The sequence below is a fragment of the Pollachius pollachius genome (genome assembly GCF_949987615.1).
Source record: "Pollachius pollachius genome assembly, chromosome: 1".
In the NCBI taxonomy this organism is placed as follows: domain Eukaryota; kingdom Metazoa; phylum Chordata; class Actinopteri; order Gadiformes; family Gadidae; genus Pollachius; species Pollachius pollachius.
The window spans coordinates 35,837,726-35,863,593 of NC_136934.1; the positions used below are offsets into that span (position 1 = coordinate 35,837,726).

The 25,868-nt window shown below is 48.0% G+C and overlaps 1 protein-coding gene across 2 annotated transcripts in view; it reads left to right on the plus strand.

The window, feature by feature from the left end:
• The window catches only part of rftn1b (raftlin, lipid raft linker 1b), an 87,818-nt gene that overhangs the window by 39,043 nt on the left and 22,907 nt on the right, over positions 1 to 25,868 (plus strand). Inside the window, exons 4-6 of one of the 2 annotated variants that reach the window (XM_079742550.1) lie at positions 5,912 to 6,020; positions 10,309 to 10,795; positions 17,118 to 17,321. In XM_079742550.1, coding sequence (XP_079598676.1) covers positions 5,912 to 6,020; positions 10,309 to 10,795; positions 17,118 to 17,321 — 800 coding nt within the window. The remainder of the gene's footprint in view (positions 1 to 5,911; positions 6,021 to 10,308; positions 10,796 to 17,117; positions 17,322 to 25,868) is intronic. The other variant, XM_079742551.1, reaches the window with a different exon arrangement.

Consider the following 25,868-nt stretch of genomic DNA (forward strand, 5'->3'; position numbering starts at 1 on the left):
GTGTGTGCATGTGTGCGTGTGTATGTATGTATGTATGTATGTGTGGTGGTGTCCATTTCGAGGTGCATATATTATTGATTACTAAGAGATAAATATGAATCACTATGAGAGTCTATGAGAATAATCAATAGTGATTTGATTAGATTTAGGTGACAAGGCCCACTGTCCTGATGGGTATTTACCCTGCAGACTTGCAGTGACCATTTTGAGCGGACCATCCATCAGACATGGAGTGAATGAGAGAGAGAGAGAGAGAGAGAGAGAGAGAGAGAGAGAGAGAGAGACAGGATGAGAGAGAGAGAGTGATTAAGCATGAGAGATAGCGTAAGAGGAAGAGATAAAGAGAGAGAGTGTGAGAGAGAGAGAGAGAGAGAGAGAGAGAGAGAGAGACAGAAAGATGGAGAGAGAGAGTGACTAAAAAGAGCGAAAGAGAGACAGAGGAGGAGAGAGAGCGTAAGAGAGAAAGAGAGATTGTGCTTGAGAGCGACATGACAGCACATCCAGCAAGAGAGCAGGGCCTGAAGGGCTGTTTCTTTGTTTACTAGCTGGAACTAAATAAATAATCACATAAACCGACAATGAAAAACACAATAGAGAAGAGGTCAAACACTGACACAACTAAAAATAATATATCGTAAATAAAGCCGTTACACTTAAGAGCCAAGGGAGAAAAACAAAGATTCAAACTGAGAGGTCCAAGGCCTGAACGATTGGAATGCAGCCCAGACTGACCGAAGGGCGGGGGTTGGGGGGGCGTTGTAGTTCAATGAATGAGTGCCTTCACCGGTTGAAAAAACAACAGATAAACCATTCCTGTGTTATCTGTGGTGATCTCCTGTATGTTACAGTGACCTGGGCTGCCACAGTGAGCAGGTAACCCCGCCCCCCCCCTCAACCGCTTTCTGTCTCTAAGGAAACCCACACGATATAGATATTGATTTTTCTTTTTCTTTTCTGAAACTGTTTCAGCTGAACGGACCGCAGCGTTCCTTCAGACACACACAAGGCAGTCACGCTTTGCTAAGCACACGGATCTGCTAAGCACGCACACATACACACACACACACACACAAACACACACATTTTCTTGGGAGAAGTAGATGGGGTCAGGGGATAGAAGGATCAGAAAGTTAAGAAAAAGGGTGAAGGTTTGAAAGGAAAGAGGGAAAGAGAGACAGAGACATAGACAGAGAGAGAGAGTTTAGGAATTAGAGAGTTAGAGAGAGTTAAAGAAGACCAAGGTCGATGAAAATGGAAAGACAAATTCCAAATACATCTGAAAGTAGAGCGACAGAGAGAAAATAGAAAGAGAGAGAGACAGAGAGACAGAGAGGCCTGTCGTCTCTTGACAGCCCCAGCCCGAGCGATGCCCGGCTTTATCTCCCTCGTCTGTCACCATGGCGACGGCTTCTCGCATCAGGACCAGCCAGGGGGAATATCCACCCTCCCCAGTGGAAAGAAGAACATGAGACAAAGAGGGTGACACAAGGAGGGATCGAGGCAGAGTCACATCAAACTCAAGGGGAATAAGAGGGTGGAGGGTACCGTGGGGGTGGAGTTAGTGGCAGCGGAGTCAGAGGGAGCGTGATGGTATCAGAGGTGGCTGTCCCAGAGCCCATCGGGGGAATCATGTGCCTCACCCCTGTCAGGTGTTGATGTGACAGTATAGAGGCATCACACGCACACCCACAGACAGAGATGGAGACAGCGAGCGGACAAGAGACAAGGAGCGAGAGAGCGTGAGAGAGAGAGCGAGAGATGGGAGGAGCGGGCTGGCCTCCTGCACGCTCTGCGGGGTGTTTAACATGCACACGGCGCCTCTCACTACACGGTCCACAGACCGCACCGCATGCCGAAGTTCAAAGGAGTCTGAACCGAGGCTAGCGCTAACGGCGCCACAAACGGCCTCGCTGCGCTACTGTCCCCCACTGCAACGGGAGCCACGCAGAGATGAGAGACACAATGCTAATGAAAGGCAGACTGAAATCAACAGCAACGGGTGTCACAGTATGATGGGAGTCACACTATGAGGGGAGTCATCGTCGGACGGCGCTATCGCTGTGGTAGATAACTCCAATGAGAGTCACAGTGCGGATAGATTCACAGTCTAAGGGGAGTCCCAGTGCAGATGGAGTCACAGTTTATATGTAGTCCCAGTGTAGATGGTGTCCCAGTGTAAGTGGGGTCCCAGTGTAAGTGGGGTCCCAGTGTAGATGGAGGGCCAGTTTAGATGGAGTCACATAATACTAGGAGACATACTGAGACAGTAGTCCCAGAAGTCTGCCGCTCGGCCAGGACGTATGACTGGCAGCTGTGGTAGCGGTGGCGTCCGTGCAACAACGAGTCATTTGTAAGCGTTAGACACTGTCACCTGAATGGCACGCCTGGATAAGTGCCTCATAACTTTAGAAATGCGAGAACACACTATTTGTCAGCCGAGACGGACCCGAGTGCAGGGGCCCAGCACAGCCTACCGAGGAAGGGGGGGGGGGGGGGGGGGGGGGGATGCCAATGATTGGAATAGATTGGAACGCTTTGGAAATTTGAAATGTCAACTGTCAAATTTTGCTCGTGTTCAATTTGGTTGCGATGTAATAGGGTTACAGTTCAGCGGGCAATGTCTGATGGGACTTATTCATCATTACCGTATAATGTACATGGCGCCCGGGTTTGGTTAGGGGAGAGGGAGAGAGGGGAGATAAGGAGGGGGGAGGGTGGGGGGGGGAAGAGGGATACATAGGGAGAAGGGAGAGAGAGTTATAGCTAGAGCTGACGGGGGGAAGAGGGAGAAGAAGAAGGGGGTGAGAAGAGAGATGTATAATGGGAGGATGGGGAGGAGAAAAATAGGTAGCATTAGAAGGGATCGGTATATTGTTTTGTGTTGCGTTGGTATGCCCGGTATTAATAAAGCTCTGAGGCATTCATTAAACACAGGGCTGGATAGTTTCCCTTAGTACTAACGTCACCATGATGATAACGGCTTGATAAAGGTGAGCGAGGTGCTGGACCTTGGCTTTCAGAGAACATAACAATGCTTTTTTGCTCCTCATTTAATTTCACTGCGGGTGAGCCATAATTCCCTTTTTTCAGGGCATTTCTCTTGGAAAGAGTAGCAAAGAACTGCTCAGGAAATTGCCCTGTGCTGCTGGACTGAAAAGGACTTCTTCCCATTGACATTCACAACACATACGCATGTTCACACACATTGAAGAAATGTTGCATTTGAATACAGCCGGCACTTTGATCAAAAGCAAGTCATGCACGTATTAACAAGGAGCAAATAAAGGAAACGACTAAATGTAGCGAGAACTAATGCATGTTTGCATAGAGCTGCCCAGAGGCATTCTGGGAACTGCCGGCGTTTGACTCTGGTCTGTCGACATGCCTAGAGGTAGACCTGAAGGTGGCTGCCAGTGTTGCCGGTATAAAAAAAGGCTATGTTGCGAATAACCTGCAGTGTTGTTCAGGAGGATTTTAAGGCATGAACTACTAGCATGGATGGCATCATTCTGGATTCATGAATATGCAGTAATATCTTTATCTTTAGGGAAAGAACATTGGCTTTTCTCTCGTCATCACACTCTCTCTCCCTTACCCTCAATCTACCCGGCCCTCCATTTACCTCTTCCCCTGCCAATGCTCTCTCTCCCTCTCCCTCTCCCTCCAGTGGGTGTGGAGCTAATCAGAGCGGGTTCCTGCGATTCGTGTCAGCATCAGAACTCTGTCTGACAGCGCCACGAGGCGCTCTGCCGCTGGGGCTTTCAGTCTCAGGCGCTGAGAGAAGCTGGGGCCCTTTTGTAATGTTATGTATCCGCCTTTCATGAGGCTTCTCTCTCTCAACCCTTCTCTCCATCTTCTGTTGTTCCGGTGACATAGGGAAGTGTGCTAGTGATGGCAATGCGAAACAGTAATGGTGGCCGTTTAACCACGGTGGGGATAGAGGTTTCACCGCAGGGATTGCCGTGTTACGGTGGCGATGGTAGGGTGACTGAGGCGATGAGGGTAGTGTAACCACAGTTGATGCTAGTGTAACCATGTTGATGATAGTAGTGTCACCACAGGGATTGCCGTGTTACGGTGGCGATGGTAAGGGTAACTGTGGCGATGGTAGGCTAACCGTTGCAATGATGGTTGTGTTACCACAGCGATGATGGTGCTGTTACAGTGGAGATTGCAGTGTAACCGTGGTGACTGCAGTGTTCTTGTGAGGGAGACATTGTTCATTAGCCTTCTGTGTTTTGAAGCATTTAAGCGAAGAAATAATATTATAATGCTGAAAGTCGGGCATTAAAAGAACACACACACACACATACACACATACACACATTTCAGATGAGCCCTGACATAAACATTGAAATAATAGTGCATAACCTTTGTAAATGGGATATACATGCTGGCAAACCCACACGTACATCATGAAAACACACATGAACGCACACACGAGCTACACGCAAAAACATCAGGGGTCCATTTACCCCATGGTTAAAACTGCCACTTATTGTACTCATCACACCCCTATACTAATGCACATATAACAGGCACACACCCATCCCTACACACATACGGAGACAATATGTGCGTGTGTGTGTGTCCGCTGGCGTGTCAACAGGAAGAGGAGCCGGGAGGAGGAAGAGAAGGCCCCTGGGTTCCCTCAGGGGCCAGGTCTGACCCTTACTCTGCAGGGTGGCTCACACACACACACACACACACGACCATATAAATAGATTATCCAGCTCACACAATGACAGGGCTTGCCAAGGACAGGCAGAGCAGTGTGTGTGTGTGTGTGTGTGTGTGTGTGTGTGTGTGTGTGTGTGTGTGTGTGTGTGTGTGTGTGTGTGTGTGTGTGAAATGAGATTTGCATTGGATTTGCACAGTTCTCGCTGGCTTTTAGTTGACTATGGATTTTCCTGGTCGGAACCGTACAGTAAGGACCACCATAAGTCTGCATTTCCTTCCCCTACTATCTGTTTCCTGTTAGTGTGTGCAGTCTGCTTCTGTCCCGAAAAACTCTTAGCATGCACGAATGTGCACACCATGACGCCGTTGAATTACAAGCGGATATCGACCGGCTCTTCAAACAATGCATTAAAAGGCACAGCAAAACAGATAAGATCAACAGTTTAACCAATCAAGGCTTTTCTTGAAGTCGACAGGGTGCAGGGTGCCCAGTGTGTTTCCAGGTACATTAGTCTCTAAGCAGCAGGTCATCAGGAGTCGGACATCAGGCATCGAACCCGGTTCCCTTTGGCTGGGAGTCCCTACACACCAGCCACTGCTCTGTATTCATCACCCAGCTAACAAACTAGATCCTCTCTCAACCGTCCCTATTAAAGCACACCGGCCGGCCCAGCAGCAGTAAAGAGCGATTGTTGCTGTTCTAACGCTGCACTAATGAGCAGAGGGGCTGTTGTAAATTGTTCTGACCACACACGGTGCAACATGAACAACAACAGAACCATTGGACGCATCCATACTGGGCCAGATGAGGATCTTAATGATTGATCTATATCAACACAAGTTTGCCTGTTGCTACAGTTCACATTTCCCGTCGCCAAAGCAGTTTTCTAGAGTCGCCTTTGTTTATTAAGCTATTTCATGCTGATGGCTTCTGCTTCAAATTGATTCTGTCTGTGTGGGAGTATGTATACAAGTGCTATATCTGCCCTGCTATATCTCTCAATTATGCTGGTTGCCATGGTGGTAAATGTAATCTGTGAAACATTTGATTTGCATTTGGGGAGCTAGCGAAGCGACAGACAGCGGGATATCGAGAAATAGCCAGAGGGCACAGATTGCATCTGGGTGTGTGTGCGTTTGTGTGTGCGTGTATACGTGTGGCTGCGTGTGAAAGCGTGTGCAGGGTGCCCAGGCGGACCCTAACCCCCCAGCCCTCTGTGTGTGTCTGCAGGTTGGAGAGGAACCAGCAGACCTGCCCTCCACACCGCCTCCACCTGGAGGAGTGTCTCCCTGCCGACCAGGTCCCCACCCCCGAGCTCATCCAGGGCTACGTCAAGAAGGTGAGGCCGGCCCTGCCTGTTACCAGTCCCTCATCATGTGACCGGACCTCATGTTGAGTACCTGTAGTAGGTGGGAGGCGCTGGTTGTGATGTGATGAGTGATGGTGCGTACAAGCCTTGGTATGTTACTTGGGGTTCTCCTGGCGGTAGCCTACTTGAATCTGTGCTGTTGTTACTTGTAGCACCAATTAGGTCTTCATATGTAACCTGTAGCGGTTATTAGACTGCATCTATCGTTGTTGTCCTCAAATGACTTGTAACTCCAATTAGGTCTTCATAATGTGTTACTTGTAGCTCTAAGTAGGTCTTCATAATGTGTTACTTGTAGCTGTAATTAGGTCTTTATAATATGTTACTTGTAGCTGTAATTAGGTTTTTATAATATGTTACTTCTAGCTGTAATTAGATCTTTACAATGTTACTTGTAGCTATAATAAGGTATTTATAATAAGTTACTTGTAGCTGTAATTAGGTCTTCATAATATGTTACTTCTAGCTGTAATTAGGCGACGTGTGATGTGTGGCTCTCCTCAGGCCACTTGTAGCTCCAATTGGGTCTTAGCATGACATGGAAGTTACAGCTGTGGTGAGGCTCCTTGTAACGTGTGGCTGTCCTCATGTGACTTCAGCTCCACGATGCTGGCATCTCCCATCTCCCTGCCTCTTATCCCAGTGCTGGAGTCAAGGGAGCCGTCTCCGGCTCGTAGGAGAGCACCACTTTGCTAATTAACGAGAGGATCTCACAGTAATGTCGCCCTCAACCCAACCCCCCCCCCCCCTCAACCACCACCACTACCACCAACCAGGAGAGCGAGAGCGAGAGTGCGAAAAAGAAAGAGCGAGAGTGCGAGAGCGAGAGTGCAAGCGATGGTGATCCAGACAACCAGTTCCTCTGCTGCATTAACACCAGACCTTAGTGGTAGTCCTCAGTCCTTTAATGGGAATATGATGATCAAGCACTGGCCTACGGGTGAGCCCTGCCAAGCCCATCCCCCCACCAGCCTCCCATTAGGCCCTGCCAGAGTCTCCTGCAGGACTTCATTATTGCTGCTTATCATTACTGTGTAGAGAGACTCATGGGAAGAGGGGAGAGAGGGGGAGGAAGGGGTTGGGGGAGAAGATGGTAGGGGGTAGATTAGCAGGAGCAAAGGGGATGGAGGAGGAAGAGCAGGAGGAGGAGGAGGTAATGGGTCGAGTGGAAGCGATGAGGAAGGAGGAGCACGGAGAGAGATGGCGGAGAGAGAAGGAGAAAGGCGGTTGGAAGAGGAGGTATGGGGAAGGGAGGGAGGTAGGGAGGTGGAGGAGGGGAGGTGGTAGCAGGGAGAGGAGGTGGGAGAAGTGAGAGAGTATTAAGGTAGGGTAGGTGAGGGGAGAGCACAGGAAAGGGGGGAGGTGGAGGAAGATGTGCGAGAAGGGGAGAGAATGGGAGGTGGGAGCTGGAATAGAAGGAAAAGGGTAGAAAGTAGGAACGGTCGGGGGTAGCAATGGGGGATGAGGAGGAGGTGGTCTGGGTCACGCTAGGAATCTATCAAAAAGGAAGTGGACACGGATGAGAAGGAAGAGAGGGGGGTGGCCTGCTCTCTCTCTCCCCCTCTCTCTCTCTCTAAAAAGCTGTATTGGCGTGAGAAACAAATGTTTACGTTGAAGAATAAGGGCAAAAGAAAAATATGAATTAAGTCAATTTACATACACTGTATTTACAGGGTGGTAGTGCAACCATTGTGAAAATACACAACAAGTGCATTTTCATCTTTACAAAGATGTGCGAGTGGTTAAAGTCCAGTGGGCTGAACTAGGGGGATCTCGTGAGAGATTCATTGGATCTCTCCCTCAATGTGGCAGCCGCTTGACCCCTCTTTTAAGCAAGACTCCCGATCATTGTTTCCTCTCTGTTTACATCACTCCATTTTTATCATGGTTTCCAACTTCCTGTGTCACTCTCTGTCCGTCTGTCTGCATGTGTTCCCTTCTGACCCTTCTCTTTTGGACATGTCTCTCATCTCCCACTCCTCCCTCTTTCTCACAGTCTTTTTTTTCATTTCTTTCCGGTGATGCTGTCGGCATCCATCTCTAAATCTGTGTTTCAGCCTCTATTTCATCTCTCCATCCCCCTCCCCCTCCCTCTCCCTCTCCCTCCCTCCCTCCCTCCCTCCCTCCCTCCCTCCCTCTCTTCCTCCCTCTCTCCATCACACACTGGTTTATTTCCATCCAGACCTTCACACTCTCTCCCTTCTCCTGATCCTTCTTTAATAACTTGCGGGGAAATGGGAAATGTGCTCTCAAGTCTGAACTGAAATGGGTTATCACGGCGGAAAACACTTTATATTCTGCAGCCAGCCGTTGGGGGCACATCCCCGGATATAGGCCTGTATATATATAGCCTACCTTTCACAAAAAGTTGGTGCCCACCACCATCAATTTAAAAAACAGATTGGAAGGAGCTGATAGAGATGTGTAGCGATGTTGATGGCGTATGTGTTGTTTTTATATTTTTGAATTCCTGCATATTTTACTTTCCTGTTCTAGAGTTGCACTGGTCACTTCGGTCCAGTTTCTCTTGTATTATCAGGTTTTCAGGTGACAATGATTTCCAACATGTTTATCGTCCAAATCATCATGGAACTGCTTTTAATGCTGACACATAAAGCATAAAGTCAGTGTTTGCAAGATACATTTAAACACTTAACACGATGACATGATTCTGTTCTGCGTTCAAAGTGAGCCTGCAACATGCTAACATGCAGCTGGCCAGCACAGAGCTAGCTAACATGCAGCTTGGCTTACACACACACAATCAATAGTAATAATATGAATACAAAAATTGGTTATTTTAATAAGACTATTAGTAATAACAATAACTAAAATATTAATAATCACAAAATGCATCCTAGACATTGACATGCAAACTTATACCCAAACATTTCTATCGCTTCCCCCATCAAGACCTCTCTATCTCCTATTAAAAAAGAGAGACAACAGTTCCTCTATCATTTATCTCTGCATATTTCATTCCACTCGCCTGGCTTGGCTAACACGTGGTGAGGAAACAGAGCGCCTGCTGGATATTGAACAATACCACCGGAAACCACGTGACCGCTATCCAATTTAATTTCAGACCGAATCATGTGCAACTTGATTTGATTGTGGTTCTCTTCCCATGACGCCGTGTTAGCGACGATGGCTGCCTTTGGCTAGAATTCAGACAGTGTAGCGCGCGCACGCATGCGTGCGTGCGTGCGTGTGTGTGTGTCCATCAGTCTGTGATACTCTGTGGGTGTCCTTATGTGAATATTCATGTGTTTTTGTTAACATGTGTGTGTGTCTGTGTGTGTATGTAAGACAGCAGGGGGTATGGCCGTGCTAAATTGAGAATGGCGTCATTAACATTCAGTGACGGTTAACGTTTCAATCTCCTGTGGGGGAATAAGAAACCAGTTGACGTTGATAGCGCAGACAGTTGACAGTTGGTTCAACAGACGAGGAAAGAGGGGGAGCTTAATTCGCGATGCGAAGCAGGCCAGGCGAGGGTTGTGGCCGCTTCCAATCTAATCAACCGCGGGGTGATTGGAGAGGCAGCTGGGGACGACCGGGGAAATGAGAAAGAAACGCTAGAATCCAACAAACAGGACAAAGGCTGGTAGACAATTATTCGGTTTCAAAATGCCCCAAAGAAAGTTAGAAAAGACATACATTGTCCTTGAATTAAAGTTGTTTGTTCGAGTTGGAGTTAGTGTATCAATCTGTACGCATCAGACAAACCAAACATTGGTGCACAAGGGTAAAGCCAGTGCAAACACACAGTAACCTTTAGCTTTTAAAGCACCACCTCAACACTAAAGCCCATATTGAGGTTCTGCCAAGGTAAAGGCCACAGAGGGCTGGCCATACTTTGTATTGGATGAATTACACACTCTGAAATCAATGGCAGACATTCCAACTCAAACGCTCACATTTTAATGGTTTTGTTCCATCTCTGCAAATATTTGCGCTTTCATTGTTGTTGTTTTTTTAATTTGTGATTAGGCTCCGTACATCACACTGGTCTCCTATACAAAAAAGTACATATAAAATAAATAATACTGTTATGCATATTTAACAGTACTATGGCGCAATTAGTCATAGTATCTCTTTATTATATTTGGCTATGAAGTCTGGCGCAGTAGTATTTGCAGTCAATCCTTGCTACAATAGTTTCAAGTAGCTCCTGTCAAGCCTGCATTAGGTGTCAAGGTCATCCCTGTATTACAGCTCTTAACCCTCCCCCCCTCTCCTCCACGGCTCCTCACAGCAGGTCCAGGACGCTGCCGACCAGGGCGTGAGGTTCGTGGGCTTCGTTCAGGAGCCGTACGGGGCCCCGTGCACCCGGATCAGAGAACCGGAGACGCCCTCGCTCTCCCTCCACTCCAGCCCCAGCTCGGTGCTGGGCTCCCTAGGCAGCTGCAGCCCGCCGGAGCCCTCCAGCCCCAGGAACCATGGCGGAGGACCGGGGGTCATCCTGGAGGAGGTGTCCGACGCCGGGCGCCCGGAGAGCCCGATCGGGAAGGGGAAGGCGGTGCAGAGCGATGGAGAGGGAGAGGAGCTGACTGACAACACCGGAACGGACGCGGGGAGCGGTGTAGAGGGAGGACCCATGGACACCTCCTGCTCCTCCCCCGATCAGGAGCGCACCGAGGAGAAGGAGGAGGGGAAGGAGTCACTGGTGCAGAACAACAACAGAACCAACGCCGGCGACGGCAAGGGGCGGCCGCGCTACACGCGCCACCGCAGAGGAGACGGTGAGTGGCCTGGCCTTTGAGATGGGTGACGTGCACGTAAAGGCCCGTGCACGTTAAGGCCCGTGCACGTAAGGGCCCGTGCACGTTGAGGCTGGTTCGTAAGAAGGGAGAGGGCATGAGTCATTCTTTAAGTTTGAGTTCACCCGCAAGTGTCTTTGAAACTAATTGTCTAGTCGAGTCAAATTGAATTGTAAAGTCCGTAATCATGGTTACAGCCTCAAAGGACCTTCCATCAGTGACTTCTGAATAACCTCTGAAATACAGCCAGTGGCTGCACAAAAATCCTTTACAGGAGACCCAATGCACAGCTTAAACAGGTCTAGGATAGAAATGACAGCACTTGCTTTTGAACGTAGTGGAGGAATTGCACGTTGTCTGCCAATATGGATCCACTCAAGTGAAGATGAAGAAGATGTTCCAGCTTCCTCTAAGTGCAGGTCTGTAATTATCCAAACCCAGCCCACCTCTTCCTGCTCCGCTCGGAGACAGACTACAGTGTCATCAACGGGCAAATAGATTTTCATGCCGGTCAACAATATAAACTCAGCAAACAACCTTGCCACAAAAAAAGGCTGGTAATGAAGACTTTACTGCTTCCGCCGTTCAAATAATGAGCGCAGACTGCAGTGAACGGCAGGTGAAGGTGGTCCACCTGACACCACATTACAACATGTTCTCTGCTCATTAACAACACGTTGACACCGCCGCCCAGATCCAAACCTGGGAGCTTTAATTGCTCTGCTCTTCGCTGACAACAAAACGTGCGGCAGCACCATCGATTTCACTTCCAAGAGTGTATCCGCATCCAGCCACTTAGCCTCGGAGCCATGGCGTCTTTCGAGATGGAGAGAGTCAACTCTATAGGTTCAATGTGAGGCGCGGGTCGGGGGGGGGTGGGTGGGTGGGGGTGAGGTGTGTTACACAACACCAACACGCAGCCCGAGATGAATCATATCCTTGCACCGGTTACGCGACTAGAATAAGGAATCAGACTCGCTGAATATGAATTTGCACAACACCCGTGAAATTTGCCACGGGGCTTTGAAGGAAGTCAGGTTTTTACCTCGTTTACCGTTTTCATGCTGCTTCCCTGTTCTGTGTATTTATACCCTTTGTTCTCTATGTGCTTTCTGCATTAACAAATCCTCACACTAATACACACACACACACAGACACACACACACATACAAATATAGACATACCCACACACAATAAACTCTCTCCTTGTTCTCCTTCACTAGGATAATGTAACAGCAATTATGCCCTGCATGTCTACATTTGTATTGAGGTTAATCTTTGTTTCTAAGCAGGTAGCCGTGCGCGCGCATGTGTCTGTGTGTGTGTGTGTGTCTGTGTGTGTGCGTGTGTGTGTTGTTATGTGTGCGGGGGGGACCTTGTGCTTGGGAGTGTGTGTCTGCAGGAGATAGTGTTTGTGTAGGAGGGCGACCGGCAAAGTGTTGTGTCCCGCCTGCACCGGTCTGTGTGCCCAAGCATGTGCACGTGTACACACACACCGCATCTCCGGGCCAATTCACACGTGAGATACGTGTCAGCGTCTTTGTGCGTTTATGCGTGTGCATGCGTGCGTGTGTGTCGTTCTGGTGCAGGAGACAGGCACCCACACAGACCCGCAGCCGGTCGGTCCATCTGGCTTCGTCCTCAACACCCAACACCCAGCCCATCTTCCATCCCCCTCATCATCACCACGACAACAACCATGGTGACAAGCTAGGCTGGCCAGAGCGGGATCACAAGAGACCTGTTCTCTGGGGATGAGGAGAGGAGCCCACTGTCTAGCTGACTTCAAACACCTATCTCCGGATTAGTGCCGTACGCTGACGGAGAGCGAGAGAGAGACATTGATGGATAGAGCTGGATGAAGAGAGAGAGAGTCGGAGACTGAGAGACACAGAGAGACATTGAGGGATAGAGAGAGAGCGGGAGAGAGAGCCATAGAGAGACGAAGGAGGACGGATGAATGGTGAAACAGACATGGTATCAGATGGAAAACAAACGGGTAGCGATCACAGCAGTGTGTTCTCTGCCCCCCTCCTTCTGCTCAGCAGGTGGAACGTCTCACAAACGAAACCCCCAGAAAGCCAAAAATACATTTAAAAACACTCTGCCGACGCCAACGTGAAAATGAAGCATGCAAAATGAATGTCGCAAAGAAAAGGTCAATAATGTTTACCCTAACCGTTGTCATTTGTAAATGTTGACATTTACATTCCGTGTTTACAGCTTAAAACCTATTTAATAATTTTTTTTGTCGATTTAGCATATTCATATTTCCATCTCTTCAATTCATGTCCCTGTTCTGATCTGCTGCTGTAACACCGACATGTCCTCTCTGATTAATGATTCTGATTAGGATAAAGTCATCTCATCTGGAGAGATTTATGGTGTAAGCCATGTCAAGCTTCACCAGCACCTCCCTCTGAAACCCGCCTTGAGGTTCTCCGCTCGTGTTCGGATCACACTGGAACACAGCCGTCCACCGGCATGGACCAAGTCCAGCTGGTCCGACAGCAACCGCGTGACCACGGGCGGATCAGGCCTCTGGCGCCGCTCTCCATCCACGTGTTTCCGGAGTGGCCGTGGCAGTCAGTGTTTCTGGATCCGTGTCGGGGGGGGGGGGGGGGGGGCGTTCTGTGTTTTCAAAGGAAAACTTGCGAGCTTGTGTTTTAGATGCTGGTTAATGGCTGCCAGTGAACGGCAAGGTTCTGGTTGGGAGACTGTGATGCAGATTAGGGGCATCTAAAAGAGTGCTCCGTCTGTTCCCATGACAGCAGCATTTCGTGGGATTAGGTTCAAAGCACTTTGTACTGGAGGACGCGTAATCATGTCAAACAAATTGCGTACCGGTCGCGATTTGTGTGTGAACATGCTTCTCAGTACGTGTGTGTGCTCCTTGTTTATTTTCGGGGTCAGGTCGGTGTGCTTGTGAGTGTTCTTGTGTAGTGTATGTCTGTGTGTGTGACGTTCCTACCGATCAGGCCTTACCCATGGAAAATGAATTAAGCTGTGAGTGTTAAACATTGGTTTAACCTAGTGTGTGTGTGTGCGTGCGTGCGTGCGTGCGTGCGTGCGTGCGTGCGTGTGTGTGTACGGTTTCCGCTCTTTTTCTAAATTGGACTGACCTCTCCCAAAACATGCCTTTTTTAATTCAGAGCTCCAGTGTTTAACACTAAATATTTATCCCTTTATCTGGCGCAGTGTAACACACAGACATCTGTCAAACTATATATTAACCGTTGAAAGATGCTAGAATATAGAAAACAAAAGTAAACAGCCAAAAGCAGCAGACTTGCTTTCATGTCATGATAATCAATAATCAAATTTATCATGGATGGGCTGATTATTGATCGATCATGGATTAGTTGAATCCCCAGAGGCCGGAGATAAATGCCTGTTATTGCCTGAACACAGAGAACACCGTGTGTTACACACTAGATTTTGAGAAACTATCCACTTCCCCCCGGATAAAAATGACTTCCCATTCTTTCTAGAGTAAAGTCTTCTATAATACCAATCAGGCGTGCCACCACAATACGATCGATTACCGACTGACTGCTTAAATAAGTACTGCTTTAACAAGACTTAATTTGTTGTGGGAAAGACTCATCTGCGTCCCGCTCCATTTTATAATACTCTGCTCAAAGGCTGCTGGCCTGATGCAGTAGCATACCTCTGGATCATTCCATCTTGAAGAACACTAACTAAATATGAGATAATCCTGCCGTTCATCATGTTCACGCCGCCCCATATTTAGTCTGAGTGTTGCAAACACGCTTGGAACTGTATCGAGCACCACCCCGCATGCAAAGCCAATAAGGCCCACAGAGTTATACAAATATATTAGACATATATAAATAAGTATAATTTATTCTCTCTGAGTAATCATTTTAAGTACAAGTTTGTCTTCTTCATCGATTGTTCGATAGATTAATGTGTGCATCGTTCCATTTGTTAAGTGAACGCATTTATAGATCTATAATTACTTCATTCAATCATTGAGATTGCTTTAGTATTCAGACTTCAACTTTTAACCAGTTTAAACCACTATATTTGAACCGGTCTTACCAGATCAGTTAGTGTTGGCCATGACTATGTTTACTGGTTCAGGTCAAACACACTGATGTTGAACATCTGCCTTTAATAGATGATTACTTGGGTCATGTGGATTGTCCTTCGACCTTTTACACAGAAACAGCCTCCATGACCAGGAGAACGTGAACCACCATTTAGCAAATGACTTACCTCAAATTGGCACAACAACTACAGTCAAAACACCCCAGAGATGTGCACACCGATAATGGACTCATGGTAGCTACGTTTGAATACAACGGCCCTACTGCCGATTAGAAAACAGTAGAAAATAACCCAGTTCAGACCTGACTGAACACAAAGACTTTTCTTTGCCGCAGATCAGATAAACATCTTTATATAGAAATAGATATATCTATATACCTCCTGGGATGTTCACTCTACCGGAACAAAATCAGATCTATTTCACATATTGCCAAAAACCAAATCTGATTTGGCCCACTTGTGTCTCTAATCTGACCGTGGCCACAGAGGTTTAGTGACGCGCGCATGTTTTCTTTGGAGAGTGAGAAATGACAACGTTTGGTGGATGTGGGGGCCAGCTGTCAGCAGGGTTTGGGAAGAAGCGATTAGAAATGATTCATTCGGCCTGTCTGCAGACGCATTGACTAATACATCGAAACAGACAAAGCGCAACCTCCCCCGAAACACAGCTGTGAGCGCTGAAGTGTGTCGTTTCACTGAGTGTGTGTGTGTGTGTGTGTGTGTGTGTGTGTTTTTGCATGTGTGTGTGTGTGTGTGTGTGTGTGTCGGCCTTGCTGTGAATCTGTAACTATGATTGAGTCATGACATCCATATCAACAAACGCATTTGCATTCTTGTGCACGCATGTCTTCAAGTGTGTGCGTGTGTGCACGTTCGTGCATGCATGTCCATCGGTCCAGTTCATCTGCGCGTGACCACAATATCTCCATTCAAGACTAGCGTCTCTCGACTATTTAAACCGCGGCTGCTCAGATCGCCACCTTCCCCACACCCACATCCCCCACATCCACACAGCCACAACCCCACAGCCACAACCACACACCCACCCGTCCACCCACGCCCCCACCTTTTCCCTAAATGTTTCCCAGCCATCAGTTGGCGGTGCGTAGCCGTGATGGCGGTATGTAGCGGCGTTGCGTAGCGGTGGTGGCGGGCGGTGCTCAGTTCTAGCGCTCCAAGTGCGCCCGGCCCTCCGGTCCCGCGGTGCATTATGCATATTTCTGCTTCAAGTAAACAAAGGCAGGCTGGGAAGCCTTTAATGCATTATTCAGGCTTGTGTGCAGTGAATCACCGGGATGAGTCCCGGCACATGAGCTTGTTAGAAGAGTTTCTTTCATGTTGGGCTCTCTGCACCCATCGGATGTGAGGGCTGCATTAAGAATGAATATGATAGTAATATACATTTGATAACAACTGTCTTATAGAAATATTCGGGATCTTTTTCCGGCTGTTCGGCTGTAATCGTTTCACACCGCTCCTATCAAGCCTGCATTAGGCCTCAATGACACACCAAACTTAGGCTATTCCTGAAAGACTAAAGCAGAAAGATGGAGGTTTTATACGTGGACTGAAAGCGCTAACGATGGCGTTACAGAGACAGCCGTGTATAGAACTCTTGTTGTTTTATTTTTTTGGAGCAAATAACAACCCAAAATTCAGCTGGGACTCCTGCCCAGATCTCTGTTGGGATTAAAACAAAGATAGTTTTTCTAGACGCATGTTTGTGGTAAACACTGTGGCTTGTCAGCCTGTTGGATGCGTTGTACGGTCTTTAAGGATTAGAGTGAACAGCATTTTACAGCTTTGAAGGCTTGGGGAAAAGGGAAGAGGCTTCACACCACTCTAATCACATTTTTTTTTTCGCAAATGGAAGACGATTGAACTGTTTTTTAAATTGTCACATATTTGTTCAAACTTATTCTGAATTGTTGTCCTCTGCAATGCAACGCAATTGTGTTGGTGTTCTTAAGCCAACCTCGGCTTGTTTGTCTGATTCATTAACTTGGTTAATTGAAGACATTTGTTCAAATGTTTAATTGCATCAAGTCATTCTGTTTGATTAATTGATTAATTGAGTTAATTTGTCGGAGCATTTGTTAATTGGTAAACCAATTTGAACAGTAGTGTTGTTAAACCGACCGATTTGTTTAATGTCAACGGATTACTGGATCTTTGGTTGAGAATCGAATCATCGCTCAAATGTGTTAATTGGTTAATTGCCTGTGTTCAGGGGTGGAGCTCCTGGCCCTGTTCAACCACCCACCGGCGCGCGAGGGCCAGGCCAAGTACTACACGGTGAAGGTCCCGCTGAAGGTGCAGAACCGTGATGAGGGCGTGAAGGGGGTAGAGGCCAACTGGCTGGACTACATGACCCAGCACTTCAACAACGGCGCCTCGCTGGTCGACGGCTACTTCCACCTGGGCGGCGACAACGGTAAGAACGCCACTACATGTCGTTTGTGGACGCCAAGTTACACAGAAAGTATAGTGAGGATTTTGGATCACAAAACCTGTATATGGGAGGCATAACAACCGAAGTTGATATGCCATTTTGGTAGAATACTTTGAGGGAATACAATGATGGCATGAGAGTGGGAATGGAATAGAAAATGTTGGTAATTATTAGAAATGAAGGCGTGGTCTTTGTTCCTGAATCCGACCAGAGCCAGCGTCTCTTTAAAGCATCCCATCATGAAGGATCCAGAGAACAGAATCATTTATATTCTACCCAGAGCCTAGCCAGGGATTGCATCAGGTCACCGATTGCCCAGATCTGAACTTCACCTTGCCCCCCACCCCTTCTCACCTCACCCTCTGCTCCTCCACACCTTACCCCCACCCGTCCTCACCCCAACCCCACCCCTCCCCACCCCCTGCTCCTTCTGACCCTACAGTCTGCTCTTGCCCACCTCCACCTCCTGTTCAGAACTAAAAGTTGACTTCATCTCATCCCTTTCTGATGTTGTTCAAACCAGTATCCTCTTGTTGAAATCAAAAAGTTTCTTTCTGCTCTTTAGTTCTCATGTCCTTCCTCATCGGGTTCTGATCTGGTTTGGCTCTGCGTCCACATTCAAACATTTTATTCTAGATCCGAGTCCCCATCAGAGCCAGATTCCTTCTCAAATCTCCCTCCCGGCCCACCCCCTATATCATACCCCCGCCCCCACCAGCCCCCAAGCCTCGCAGCATGCCCCACCGGTTCTTAATCAAACAGCCATCCTGAGTAAATAATACCCATAATTCATTAGTGTGGGAAAGTGAAAATGAAAGCGCCTCAACGACTATGAAACACAGATAATTAACCCGATAAAGAATTAGCACCCCTCTTGCATATTTCATCACTCGCGGCTGGAGTAATGAAGTGTGCTCCAGTGGCTGTGCATCACCCTCCCACATCAGGTTATTCTAATATACTTTACATAGTTCACGCTCCGCTAAGATACGCTGCCTTTAAAGTCATCACTGGAATGGATAAGCGAGCATGCTGAAAGCCTATATAGAGAGCTGAACTTCAAAGCTCAGAGGACTTTTTATTCAGTAATGCTCTGCGTGTTTCAGTAAAAGAAATTGTGACAATTGAGTCTTTGAGTGGTCGGGGTGGGGGTGAAAGAGGCCCCCACGTTTCTGCCTGAACGTCGGTCGACGACATCATCGAGACGTTTCCTCGAGCTGATGGCATCGCACAGACATTCGGCGCCCTTCGTTTGTTTGCTTCTAGACGATGACATCACACACACACGCAGCACCTGTATCGGTGGCTCTGAGCTGATGTCGTCACACAGATACTGGCACGGCCCTGGGGTCCACCCGCCCGCCCTCCGGCTGCCGCGTTCATCTCGTCCCCCTCTCTCCTGGATCCCTTCTCCGTTCTGAGAGACGAAACGGACACTGCATGGCAGCACACAGGGGAGCCCTCTCCTCTGCTTGTCAAAACACCCTGCGCGCCTCGACTGTCGCGCGCTAAGCTAGCAGCGATAGAGAGAAGGGGGGGAGGGGAGGGGGGGATGGGAGGTGACTGAGTCTGGAGGCTCCACAGTCTGGAGAGCGGAGTGCCGTGTGTACAGTGTGGACTCCAGAGAGCTGGAGTTCTTCCACTGTGTTGACAGCCGCTGCGCCATGAGCCTGGCGGTGGTGAATAGTGGTTCTAGCCAGGAGGAGCAAGGAGCGGTGCTTCTCATTTATTTATTTATTAAAGGTTTATTTGAGTAGGGACAGATACAGAAACATAGACAAGCGTGAGACTGTCATCCGATGTTTGCATCAAAGTGTTTCTAGCCAAGGCTTATTTACGACACTTGTCCCTAGTGAGGCTTTTGGTTAAAAAAGAATACAGATTACCATTATTAAAATGTGAGGACATGGAAATGGGAAGGATATAAAATGAGTAATAAAAGAAGACATACAGAGAGAGCACATTGTAAAAACGAAGAATGTGAGCATGATTGTTTCTGAATAAGCCACAATTTTGGGTATCTTTTGAATCTGGACTTTTAGATTTATTTGTTTGTTTTATCGTTTTTATCACTCGTTTTTCCTATTTCTTGATCAGGCCTAATTAATCATATTTGGGGAGATTTGGTTGAGCTAACAACCGATGATTAACGGTGTGTGGGGTTCAGTGGCTTGCTCAAGGGATGGCTGGCAGCGATGTTGAAGGAATGGGAGTTTAGCATCTCCACACTCCACAGGAGAGACATGGAACTACTGGTTCACCACCAGTTGAATGAGAAACAACAGCAGGGTTTGGTTCTTGAGTTTTGCAGCTAGTTAATAAATGAAAAGGAAACAATTGCAGGCGAGATGTTGTCTGTGATGTCTAGCAGCAGTTGTTAGCAACAGAGCGCGTAATTATTTATGAACTGGCCTCTGATAACAAATAATAACGCACCATAACATAGCACTTGTAAATAAAAGCTAATAATTTGGAAATCATTTGGAAATATATTATAAAGCTTCCGAATGAAATACAAATAGCTTTGTCGCTCCTCAGCATTTGACAACGGCAGGTCAGTTCACACCGCAGTCTGTAAAAAGGTTTTACACCACCTACACACCGACGCCATCAACACCTTCTCGCTTTACCAATCAAGAATAGAATCCCGTCTTCGCATAAAAAATATCCAATGTGCAGCATAAGCTTGGTTGGTTGGAGAACAGCAGACCTTTTGCCTCTACTGAGGGTTGATAGATGAAGATCTCCACACGCCCTCCCTCCACAGCCCCCCTGCTCTTTCATCTTCCTGAAGATACACAGCAGGTTTAATTAACTAACTTCCTGTACCTCGTTTCAAGTCCTGTTTGATTCGTGCTTCCTCTCCAGCCTCTGATGTCACCACAAGGTTAATTTAAAAGTAGTAATGAGTTTCTTTTAGAACCCCCCCTCCCCCCCCCCCCCCCCCCCCCCACACACACACACAAACACACACACACACACACACACACAAACACACACACATAAGACTCCCTGACAGACACAAACCCGGACACACACCCTCGCCATAAATAAATGATTATCTTATAACGCTGGCGCCTCATAGCTTGTCAAATAATGTTTCCACACATTCACAAGCTGCCCTTTTTTTTCATATCACATGAAGAGACTGTTACTGTCAGCATTTAAAGGGAAAAGTCTTCATTGAATCCATCGTTTTGGTGGAAGGACAGTTTGGTAGAACACAGGATCACAAGAAAATAAAAATATGGTAAAAATCTCAATGCAAGCCAAAATCTCCCACAAGGTGATGAAAGCAAATTGATGAAAGGAATATTAGAATGGTATAAGACGAAAGCAAGATTGCACTGGTTTCGACGCGAGTGGGGTAATGTCGGACGACAGCAGTTATGTCGTTATAGGTAGAGCAGTTATTGTTGTGTCCTCTGGCACGGCTCTTATCGTATTCCTGCAGTATTTCATGCAGCCTCTTGTGTCTCTCATAAACACCGCTGTAGCTCTGCCAGCGCCGGCCTGTCGGGGAACTACAAGTGCTGTCTAGGGAGAGTGAGGAGAGCACACACACACACACAGACACCCAAACACTCTTATCGACACACACACTCTCACTCTCTCTCGACACACACTCTTCATCTTATACACACAATCTCACTCTCTCTTACAGCGACACACACTTTTACAGACACAGACAATGTCTTACTAACAGACACTCACAATCTTACACACAGACACACACACCTGCCATGCCCAGGTACACAAGTGTGTGTGTGTGTGTGTTTGTGTATGTTTGGGGGGGAGGGGGTTGAGTCATGTTTAATATCCTTGCATTGGAGACATGGGGGGCATTCTCAACGGGGGGCAGAAACCAGCAGGACAGAGAACGCGGCCATATTGGATCTGCAGACCCATTCGCTCTGAGCTTCTCCACTCAGATTAAACATTCATATATAACAAACAAACACACACACACACACCAGATGTACAAATTATTATGCAGACAACATATTGGAAAACACACACACACACACACACACACACACACACACACACACACACACACACACACACACACACACACACAAACACACACACACACACACACACACACACAGGCAGGCACACACAAAGAAGGGACACATACTCACAGAGAGTAACACACACACACACACACCCACAAACACACAAAGGGACGCACACTCACACAGACAAATACACAGACACACACTGAGGTTGTCCTAACCGCAGAACCCCCCAGGTGTTTGGAGAGGGGAGGTGGGGGGGCTGACAGTATTGGTGTTGACGGCAGAACAGCTTCTTGGTCACTGGTATAGTTTGAGCTCCCACCTCCTCCTCTTCCTCCTCCTCCTCTTCAAACCCCACGCTGTGCTCTTCAGTCGACCGGCCGGCCCCCCCCTTGGCTGAACCACCCACGGACAAACAGCAATAAATGGCCATAAATCAATTGTGAAATCTCCAACTGAGACCCACGAGGACATGGCGAACCACCTGTCAGCGCTTATACTGATGGGACAGAATATTTAACGGCTCCTTGTGGAAAAGCTCTCAGTGTCGGTTTAGAAGAAGACGGTGAGACAAAATTAGATAAAAAGCTGTATTAATATTAATAGAAATAATAAAAATGAACAGATTTTGCAATAGCTGTGAGCTCTATCGAGGGACGCAGGCCGTTGCTCACTACCTCATTTATAATCATGTATAACTTATAAATAATAAAAATTCAGTCTGGGAGATCACAGCCTGACCTAAGAGACCCGCCCTAGTCTGCCCGGTAACAGGGCCGCCACCACTGTACTTAAGTCCCAGTGGCTCCAGGCAGGGGAACATCCGTCCAATCACACGTCCCAACGCTGATCCACCTCTACCTCCAAACCTTTCCTTATGGCCCCTTCCTTCATATCCAAACACACAACCACACACACACACACACATACACACACACGATAACACACCCCATGCGGCCCGCAATAACACCCCATGGTACGCAGGACACAATAACACACCACATGCACACACTGCACAATAACACACATGCCACACACCCACGCTGAACACCACACATGCACAAACACACACACACAAATACACACAGACAATAATACCACACATGCTGCACAATAGCACACCCAACCCTCCGAGATATATATATATAACTGCAGATACCACACACATACACTCTCTCTCTCGCTCAGGCACACACAATGCCCAAACCAACCCACCAGACACACACACACACACACACACACACACACACACACACACACACACAGTGTCTCTGATTCCCGGCTCCCCCATCTGAAATATAGACAGGTAAAGACATTTCAATCAATTAAAAAGGAGTAAGATAAGAAGTCAGACGTCTGGCTAGGCAGCCATGCTTATACAAAGATTTCACCAGCCACGCGGCAACCATAGCATACAGTCGAGACTAACATGTGTTTTTCCCACCCAGACAGACGTGATCAACCGTGTTCAACCTACCAAAGTTCTCACATGTAACCCCCCTCTTCCGGGACCTCCACTGGCTCCCTGTAATATCTCGCATCAGATTCAAGATGATGGTACTGGCATACAAGGCAGGCGATGGAACTGCCCCTGCCTACCTCCAAGCATTAGTAAAGCCACACACCCCAGCTCGATCCCTCCGCTCAACTACCTCAGCTGGACGTCTGGTACCGCCATCGCTAAGAGCAAGCAAAGGTCGATCAGCGAAGTCACAACTTTTCTCTGTTTTGGGACCTCAGTGGTGGAACGAGCTCCCTACCGATGTCAGGATCGCAGAGTCGCTCACCAGCTTCCGCAAAAGACTCAAAACTCACCTGTTCAGAGTTCTCCTCTACTCTGCATAGAAACCAATGCACAGCCACCATTAAATGTTGTACGTCCTGGCACTTGTACATTGCACTTATTCAAGGTACTTAATTGTGTAGCATATACAGTAGCTGCTATCATTGCTTTACACGGGGAATGGGTTATGACAAATGTACTTATTGTAACAAATGCACTTATTGTAAGTCGCTTTGGATAAAAGCGTCTGCTAAATGCCCTAAATGTAAATGTAAATGTGATCGGTAGCCAGTGAGAGTAACAAAGTGGTCCGTGGTACCAGGGGTCGGAGGTCAGGGTCTAGAGTCTAGAGACAATACGAAGCAGGGCGAAGCAAAGTGGATCGTTGTGTTTGGACGTCCTGCACTGAGAGGAAATAATATTCCTTGCCCTTATCTGAATTTAATTTAAAAACGTTTTTTTACTTGAAGCTAACCTGAATGCCAGCTTTATTTGGCCTTCACTCATTAGATGTGCAGCACTGCCAGATATGAAGACCAGCCTCCAGCATTCACGCCTCCCACTGACACACACACACACACACACACACACACACACACACACACACACACACACACACACACACACACACACACACACACACACTGTGGTCTACTGACTCTGCAAAGTCAGGTTTTCTACTCTGTAGTACTGTCTGAGGTGCTGCTGCTGAATCCCTCTCTCCTTCTCTCTTCATGTCATTCTCTCGCCCCCCCTCTCTGTCTCTTGCCCCGTGCCACGCCCTTTCACTGTCTCTCGCCCTGTGCTGTCACTCACTGCATTCCCCTGCCATTTCCATGTTTCCTCACCTTGTGACCTTGAGAGTCTTAGACATGTGTTTGTCTGTGGCTGTGTGCGTGCGTGTTTGCGTGTGTGCGTGCGTGCGTGCGTCCCGGTGGATAGGCTGGGAGAGGCCGAGTTGGCCCTGGATCTTTCTCTGTGCCTCTAAACAACACGGTGTTGTTATTCCAGCGGTTGGACAGGGGAGCAGCCTGAACAGGTCAACCTTAAGCCCATAGCTCACAAAGCGTGAATATCTCGGTTCATGCTGGTAGCCCAACACAAACAAGAAGCAGAGTCATAGGGTTTCAACGGAACAAAGCAGAGACAAAGTGAAGCCGCGTTTCTTTGCTTTTAAAGCGGACGAAATCGCAACCAAAAGACCAAGTCCGTGCTCCGAAGGTTCCCGCACACAAGCAGACCGCACACCCAACCCACTCCTCTCCATTGACCGCCATCGATCCCCCGGCCTCCTAAGAGCATCAGTGTGGCTCTGACCGCACTCTGGTCAATAACAACAGACCCTTTTACACTTTTACAACATGCACTTTAAATAGAATAATAGATACAGGATCCTTACATCATATGCACGCCATTCGCTGTGGGTGCGTACGTCCTCAGAGTGGGCGACCCCGCACCCCCCCGCCCGGACACGATGAATAGAACTGGCTCTGTTCTGTAGAGACAGGTGAAAACGTCCGTAAGAAAGGCATGAGAGTGACAGTATAGAGATGTAATTGAAAAAAACGGACTGATTGAAATACGGACGCATTGAACAGACTCGACACTCGTCATGAATCATTCCTGGAAAAGTGATCTGTGATAATAAATGAACATGACAAGAGTGGAGTCCCTGTTAGTGCACATCCACCTCGGGGGGGGGGGGTGAAGGTGTGTGTGAGTATGTGCGCGTGTGTACGCCTGTGTCTGAAAAACGAGGTGTGTGTTTGAAGGAGTGCGGCAAGGTCTGAGCGACGTGTTGGATGGAGCTCGGGGCCCCAAAAGGCTTTCTCAAGAGCCTGCTGGCCCCTCCCTTCTCATCCGTCTTTCTTCCCCATCTTCCTCCCTCCTTTTTCCCCCCTCTCTATGGGGCTACGCTCCCGTTCTCTCACTCTATTCCTTTCCCGACTTGGCTTCACCCCTCGAATTCATCTCTCCTCCCCTCCTTCCCCTGTTCATGTCCTTTCTCTCCGTTTCCTCTCTAAGCTACATAGTCCCTCGCCCTCATTCTCACTCTCTCTCTTTTCCCTCTCCACCCCACTTGCCCGCTCCCTCTCTCGCTCTATTATCATGGTCTGTAATGAAATGTGGAGTGTGTGCTGGTGGGGCTCGGTCCCAGTAAGCCAGTAAAACGCATTAGTGTGTAAATGCAGTGAAAGTAATGAGAAACCACTCAGGCCAGCATGGACCCCAGGACCCGGCTGTTGTCTTCATTGTGTGTGTGTGTGTGTGTGTGTGTGTGTGTGTGTGTGTGTGTGTGTGTGTGTGTGTGTGTGTGTGTGTGTGTGTTCGTGTGTGTCACGCCCCTTGTTATGCACACATGCATCAAACAAACAACCACAGACAATGTGTATGTGTGTGGGCGGTCACAGATGACACACAGCACTTGTGTCCGGCCCGTTGCCTTTATGTTCCTGTGTGCGCCTGTAAAGCGGGCAAACCATGAAAACCAACAACAGCCTAGGAACCTAGCCGCATCACAGCGTGGAGCCCGTACTGGGGGTAGGCGCCCCCCCTCTCCCCTCCTCCCGTTCATAAGGGTCGGGTTGTCCCAGGGAATAATGACGGAGACCCAGGACCCATACCCACCAGGGCTTAGTCTTATCATGGTCCCGACCCAATCAGGGTCCAGGCTGATGGCATGCGAGCATCACGTTAGACGCGACGAGAGAGACGGAGACCCGC